Raw genomic sequence first — 7,727 nt, forward strand, 5'->3', positions numbered from 1 at the left:
AAAAGGTTTTGCTTGCAAGTGGTTTAATATGTTTTATTCCCACATCAGGCTACAGTCCTATGCATGCTGATTTGTAAATTCACAATTCTATAGTTATGGGACCAAATGAGATTTACATGTAACTAAATTGGATTGGTCTGCTAGGATGCTTATGATTTAATAATAGCAATAATACAATAATACCACAGTACCATACCATACTTCATCTTACAATATATCTTTCACCATCAGTTACTTAGGCTGAAGTAAGCCCACCGAACTCAGTGAGACTTATTTTTGAACAAGCTTATATAGGATTGCAAAAAATATGGATTACATGTATTATTTTGACCCAAAAAAACCCCAGCTGAAAACAATTAACGATTATATTCTTCTTTCAGCTCAGCCTCCCTCACTCGACAAAAATCACCCTCGTCTATCTGCCGTACAAGATGGCAGCGCCCTTCGATCCTCCAAGAACAGAATGAACATTGAACTTCCGGTTCCTGATGCCAGTGCTTTAACTTTGACCCACACGCATCTTCTTTCTTCCTTTTCCGGTACCGGCATCCACTTTAGGTAGGATTGATGTCTTCTATCTTCTGCGGGGAGAGTTAGATTCAATCCGTTTCCATCCGTGGTGTCGTAGGTTCGGGCGAGCTTTGAGGGTGAGCTGTGGGTGACTGAGCCTCTGAGGCGTGGAAGGAAGGGCAGATGTTGGGGAATGGAGGACGAGGCCGTGGTCTCAGTGGAGTCCCAGCCGAAGGCCTTTCCGCTTGCCGGGTGCGGGTTTGAACGAGGCCTTCGAGTCTCAAGCCGAACGTAGATAATGTGGAGCATATTGAAGTGCTTTCCCTGAGTCGCTGTTGAAGTGTTGTTATGTGCCTTTACGTCGTCTCCAACTTAATGGCGCTTCTTTGAATGAAAAATCTCCAAAATGGCCTTTTCATGACATCCTTGCTTTAGCTGTTCTAAATTCATGGCTGTGACTTCCTTTGCACTGCCAGAAATGTAGGCAAACAGAAGGCATTTGCTCTGTTTTTAGCTTCTCTGGGTGCTTGCTTGTTCGCATTTTATTTCTGCAACAGATGTAAACACTGGGGCATTCAGTTTGATGATGCCCTTGCTTTATAATATTTAGTACTTAAGAAAAAGATACGAGCCTTTTGCTTGTAGTGCCTCAGAGCATAGAAATATTCTAATAATAATAATAAAATATTATGCAGAGCAGGGCTGGTGAGATGGCAGACATAGTATTGAGTAATGATATAGAATTGAGTTGCTTAGTTCTGGTGTGTATTCATTTGCATGAAGACTGCATTGAACAGGCATTTTGGGTCATTTCCTCAGCCTTACCTGACTGCCAGGTGTAATTGAGGAAAAAAATGGGTTACCTAATATATCAAGTTCTTTGGAAATATGACAGACATGCCAGATTATTGTACTTTGATAGTATATGTTCCTTTAACTTTGTAGAAGAGACTGCCTTGGTATTTAGATCTTGTGGATAAATAGATAGGATTGTCATTGTAGCACTTCTTGTAAGTGTAAAGGATAAAAGATTGATTTTAACCTTTCATGTGTTTTTCATGCGCTTATTATTAATGTGTAAGTATTGTGCCTTAGCATTTTAAAGCCGGTTTACATTATTCCTTTAAAATAGGTTGTTTATGACCTTGCGTAATCACTTGATCAGAGTCACAGTGTGGATTTTTATTATTCATTGTTTGTATTCTGCATTCCTCTGAAGAGACCAAGGCAGCAAACATAATCCTCCTTTCTGTTTTATTCTTAGACCTACCCAAAATCATCCAATCAGTTTCATGGCTAAGTGGGGAATAGAAACCAAATTTCCAGAGCCCCTTTAATATTGCTACACTGGGTTGTTTATGAATATCTATACCCTATTCAGTATAGATACTCTGTGCAAAGAGTTAAAATGTAATGCAAGTGACAACACAGAAATAGATATGAAGATATTTTGAAAAATTCCATTCATAATGCCTTAAACATGAATTCTCTAATATGCTTATAAGAAAGGAAAAGTTCTCATCGCATGCTGAAAATACAGCAGTGTAAGTGCTAGGTGAGACTCCTTGGTAGAGCATTTTATAAATGGAACACAACAACTGAAAGGTCCCTCCCTCTGCCACCATTTTAACTTCTTTCAGCAGGAGCACCCAGAGCAGACCTTTTGAAAGTTACCTAATGTTCTAGTTGGGTACATATGGTGATATATACCTATAGATGCTCTCTGACAAGTCATTTAGAACTTAAAACAGCAAAGCATGGGAATTCTGGGTCAGTAATTAATCTTGTTTGTGAACTAATTAATCTTCCTGGAGTTATTTATAAGGATGTAATGATGGTGAGAATCTATGTATTCTGCTGTTAACTGTTTTGGTAAACTGCAGCATAAGAACATAATGCCAGTGAAAGCATAGTTGCTTTTGATGGGGGATAACTTTTCTTATGTTCTTTCTTTAAAAGCTTTTTTCTTACACTGGTTTGCTTTCTTGTTTAGCTATAAAAATGGTCCAGCGTCTGACATACCGTCGTAGGCTCTCCTACAACACAGCCTCTAACAAGACTAGGCTGTAAGTAAACCTTGATTATTGTAGAATTAACTGTATTTTTTAAATTGATATTTCAATAAAATGACTATTTTCTCTGATCTCTACAGTTCCCGGACACCAGGTAACAGGATCGTTTACCTTTATACCAAGAAAGTTGGTAAAGCTCCAAAGTCTGCATGTGGTGTTTGCCCAGGAAGACTTCGTGGCGTAAGTCTGTTCCCTTTCATTTGGTTTGACTAGTTTCCTACTGAAAGACACAAGCTGTAGCACATTGACCAGTTTGTATGGGACTATGTGATATATTTGACTCCTAGATAAATAATTTTTTCATTGTGAAGATGCAAAAGTGTTTTGTAGGTGACTGTATTGTGCACATTTGTTATATATTGATAGTTTACCAACCAGCATGCTGTCCAAGTCAGTGGCTAGTGCATCACGGCAATTATTTGACAGGGATATGCATTTACAGGACTGGTTTAGAGCTGGAGCAGCTCTTTAGTATGCTCTTTCTGCTATTGAGTTTGTATTTGACCGTTTGATCTTTTAATCATTCCAGAAAAATTAGTGGTGGGCAACACATGGATACTTCTGGAACATGAATTATGTGAGGGCTATCTAAACAATCCCTACCACCTGGTTTCAAATAACAAGGCCAAGCCAGGTGTCAGCCATCATGGATGAATTAAGCCACAGTGGACCATTGTGTTTTGGGCCAGAATAAATATTGACCTGATTCATGACAAGAAATAATTGGGTAGTCTTTTTCAAGGCAGTATCTTCCATATTTTCTTATTTGTTAAATTTGCAGGCAGACAAAACAGACAGGCATAGCACTAGTTTAACTTTTTCTGAGATGATTTGCAAAAACTGTACAGAAGTACATTTTTTTTACTGCTGAAGGGAAAGCGGGAATAGACCCCTATTGGCTTTTTGTTTTAAGGGTGTAATTGTAAGACTAACAATCTAGATTGTACACTAGCTGCCAGGCAGCACAATCCTATGACTTCTAGACAACATTTAGATTGGGGTGTCCAATCTTTTGGCTTCTCTGGGCCACATTGGAAGAAGAAAAGTTGTCTTGGGCCGCACATCAAATACACACTAACAAAAACTGATCAGCAAAAAAGGGGGTCTGTGCATAATTTTCATGATGTCTGCCACCACCATGCATACAAATAGCAAGAGCATACATACATTTATTTTATGTGACATTGCAACACGATGTCATTATCTATGAGGTTCATGCTCAACTGTGCAATCAAGTTATGAAAAAATGCAAAAAACCCTCAAATGTTTTAAGTAAATTTACAGTTTTATGTTGGGCTACATTCATAGCCATCCTGGGCTGCATGTGGGCCACGGGTTGAACACACTTGACCTAGATGGTCACAGGACTTTTTCAGATTCCAAGCTACAAGGTTGAAAATTTGCTCTAGCCAAAGGGTTGGGGATCCATGCTCTGATCCCCTCCACCTTGTTTCATAGCTCATAAGGATAGAAATGCACCCACAACTTTTTTGAGATGATAACAGCTACCTTGAAGGAGGACATTTGGGGTTGTATAAAGATGAAGAGTCGAAGATGGGTGCCGCCCAGATATGACTTATCCTGCTATCAGTCATTTCCTCCTGCTCTGAATTTCCTTACTTAAATGGCCAGTATTGTCCGTGCTTTGCAGAATGAAAACAGAGGTGATGTTTACCTCTATGCTTCCCCCACTTTCCATAGGATGTCTGTAACCCATTTTTTATTTTTTTGTTTGAAGAGTTATGGGCATCCTCATAGGATTGCACCCTTAATTAGAACTTCAAAATTAAGTTGTTTTTCAATCCCTTTGAAGCTTGGTTAGACGAAGCACCTTTGCAAAGCTTTTTCAGACAAAAAGCATCGTCTCCCCCAGATGCAACTTTTAAAACTGTATTATAGCTGACCTACCTAGTATTGCTCTCCTTTTTTTTCCCCAAACAGATTTAATTTGTCTAAAGTGTTGGGAATAATTTTGAAATGATACTCAGATTCAACAATGTGCCTGTACCTATAATACTTGAGTACCTTGATTTTGGAAACCTAAATAGCTGCCTCACTATAAATGGGCACTGTAATGCTTATATTTTAAATCATAGACATCATGTGTTAGTCTTAAAGAAACGTATTATTGTATTTACAGGTTCGTGCTGTTCGCCCTAAAGTTCTCATGAGGCTGTCCAAAACAAAGAAGCATGTTAGCAGAGCCTATGGTGGTTCCATGTGTGCTAAATGTGTTCGTGATAGGTAAAGCATCATTCTGCTGAAGTTCATAGGCAGTAGTTTTTGACTGTTAATTGATAGTTTCTTGTCAGTCCCAAATTTTAACAATATTTCTGTAGAATTCTGCACTAAACTTTTTGCAGAGGTGATGTTATCTTTCTAAGCATAAGTTTATTCCTATTTTGAGAAACTGATAACAAAAGACAAACACATTTTACAAATGGAGTCGCAGGCTTTATTTTATGAAATAGGAATGTAATAACTTTAACAAGTTAATGGGCAATTAAATTAAAATGCCTGTGTTGATTTTCATCCATGACAGCCTGTGACAAGGAGGTTTTGAAAAGCTGTCAGCAGCAGAAGACCCAGTTCTTGCCTTTATACCATTAATGCAATTCTAGGATGGCTTGTCATGATGTAGTTAGACCATATCTTGGGGATAATGAGCTATGTTCACAGCTATCTCACTTCCAGGTGTGGCTGGAAGTCATGTGAAGATGCTCTTGCAAATAAATGACAGTGCAGCCTGATATAAGGGTAGTCTTGATCCCTCTCCAATGTCTTCTGTGCTTTAACAAAAGCAATTTTAAGGACTTGGGTTTATTCAGATTGCTGATCCAAGAATGCAAAACAGTCCAGTGATCTTTGCAGTGCTTTTTTTGTAAAAAAAAAAAAAAAAGTGTCGGAACTCACGCCTTGGGGTCACACTTTTACACTAAAAAAGATTTTCAATTCACCAACTTTTTTTTTGACATAAAGAACTTATTTACATTTTGCACATAGCTGGTCACTCTACACACACAGAAACATAATGGTCGCCGCCAGCAGTAAGCACTCAGCGAGCAACCACATGACCAATCCCAAGCCGAGCAGCGCCCTCACAATCAGCGTGGACACACAAGCAGCCCACATGCACTATTTTAATGATTTTTGCCCCCAACCTACGCTCGACAGGGCGACTCAAAATCACTTGGAAAAATCCATTGGAAAAATCTGTCAAAAAAAGGTGCTGGAACTGTTCCGGTATGTTCTATGACAAAAAAAAAAAGCCCCGGATCTTTGTAATCCGAAGTGTTTCATTATGTATTGATTAAGCAATTGGTAACTTCTGTAAATGCAACAAATTTGTCTACCCATAGGAACATTTAACCTGGTTGTGTATGACTGTATGTCTTGACAGTCAGATTGCTGAGCCTGACAAAAATAGTTTTCCAAATGGAAGCAGTACTATACCAATCAACAAGCCAACTTCAAGCTACTGTAATTCTTTAAATCCAGTTTGTAAAAAAGCAAAAGTAGCCAAATTGGCTATCAGAAAATGGCCTGCATTTATATTAGCATAGTACCTTTGTTACGTCAAACCAAAGGGCACAGAAAATACGTAAGCTTTTGAAGTCTCAAGATTTTTTCATGTCAAATTAGCCTGGTTGTCCACCCCAATACCTGTTTATAATTTCTTGCTTAGTGAAGACATCTGGAAAGCTAACATTTTTTCTGAACTTTGAGTTGGCCTATAAAGAAATTACACTAATAGCATTTTAAAACCAATGACTTCCAATAAACAGTGAAAAATTAGATTTGTACATAAAGTATTTGACAGATGTTTTGAACTGCAGATTCACTCTTTCACATTTAAGCTTTGTTGCAAATGTTGCAGAAACCAACTTCCAGGCAAACTAGCATGATCAAAGCAGAAAATGATTCATTAGGCTGTGCATGTGAAAGGAAAAAGGGGACCAAGGAAACAGAGGGCTTGTTTCTGTGGGCTTGTTCAAAAGCATCCTGTGTGTTAGCGGTGATTCATGATGTTGAAATATTAACAGAACCTTTTCTCCTCTCTAGGATCAAACGAGCTTTTCTTATTGAGGAACAGAAGATTGTGGTCAAAGTGTTGAAGGCACAAGCACAAAGTCAGAAATCGAAGTGATTATTCATATTGTCTGCCTAATAAATGAAAATTTAACTTTTCCCTGTGTAGTGCGATTTTTCTAAGGTTTTTAAAATTTATTGTGGTTGATTTCCGAGCTTCGAGGGGGATGGTTTTACTTCTCTTTGCTGCTTTTTGTTTGTTCAAGATGAGCTTTAACTGCAAAACAATTTGCATGTAAGGATTTGTGTAAAGATAGAGCATTGATGTTGGCAAGAATCCAGTTTAAGGGTTTAAAGAGGACACTGGTAGTCTTAAACTGAAAAAGAGGTGAATGACTTTGGGATCAGTTACAGAAGGACATTTCAAGATCACCAGAAAGCCAGAGAAGAAAATGCATAAGCCAAGTGGGGCTGAATCATGTGAAGTACTAGTTTGCTTTTAATCAGCACTGGCAAAGGGAGTACTGTGTCCAATCCTGGTAATCATAGTTTGAGAAAGATGGAGACAAACTGGAAAGGGTTCAGAGGAGTGCAGTAAGGATGATCCAGGGACTGCTCTTGCTCCAACATCTAGAATGGCTTTTTATGGAGTAGTGGTCACAAACTGAGGTGCTGAAATGTTAAACCCAGGATTCAGTTTGGTGTCCTTCAGATGATTTAAAGACTACAACTATGGATGTCATGGCCAATTGAAAAGAATGGTGATGGTTGGTAATACTTCCATACTGTGTCTCATTTATACAAATTGATGGCAGTTCTGGTTCACAACTGTAGAGGGCACAGGGTTAGGGAAGCCATAGTAATATATAAACCTTGTCTGCCAAAGTCAATAACTTCTACTGTAGGCTGACAGCATTTTCTTCATAGTCTACTATTTGCTGAGCTTGATTAACTAGGATGGTGTTCGTAGCTATTTTGCTGGATCAGCAAAATAGCTCTGCAGAGATCAACAGCCTGGATGTTTGATCATAACAAAGCATCATCTGAGCGGAGACTTTGAAATTCTATTAAATGTGCAAGAGTAGGCCAATTGGATCATACCAATGGTCCAACCAA

The 7,727-nt window shown here is 38.5% G+C and overlaps 1 protein-coding gene across 2 annotated transcripts; it reads left to right on the forward strand.

The window, feature by feature from the left end:
* Nucleotides 1-476: 476 nt before the first annotated feature.
* On the forward strand, nt 477-6,770 carry RPL34 (ribosomal protein L34). 2 transcript variants are annotated; one of them, XM_044429383.1, is made up of 5 exons: nt 477-558; nt 2,504-2,576; nt 2,663-2,762; nt 4,723-4,826; nt 6,645-6,770. In XM_044429383.1, exons 2-5 carry the CDS (start codon nt 2,512-2,514, stop codon nt 6,727-6,729), a joined length of 354 nt encoding a protein of 117 aa, XP_044285318.1. In that variant the 5' UTR covers nt 477-558; nt 2,504-2,511; the 3' UTR covers nt 6,730-6,770. The 2 variants fall into 2 exon arrangements, with proteins under 2 accessions (XP_044285318.1, XP_044285317.1); XM_044429382.1 differs by lacking the exon at nt 477-558 and adding an exon at nt 624-647.
* The last annotated feature ends 957 nt before the right edge of the window (nt 6,771-7,727 follow it).

Source organism: Varanus komodoensis, unplaced genomic scaffold (genome assembly GCF_004798865.1).
Source record: "Varanus komodoensis strain SLA01 unplaced genomic scaffold, ASM479886v1 scaffold2, whole genome shotgun sequence".
Lineage (NCBI taxonomy): Eukaryota > Metazoa > Chordata > Lepidosauria > Squamata > Varanidae > Varanus > Varanus komodoensis.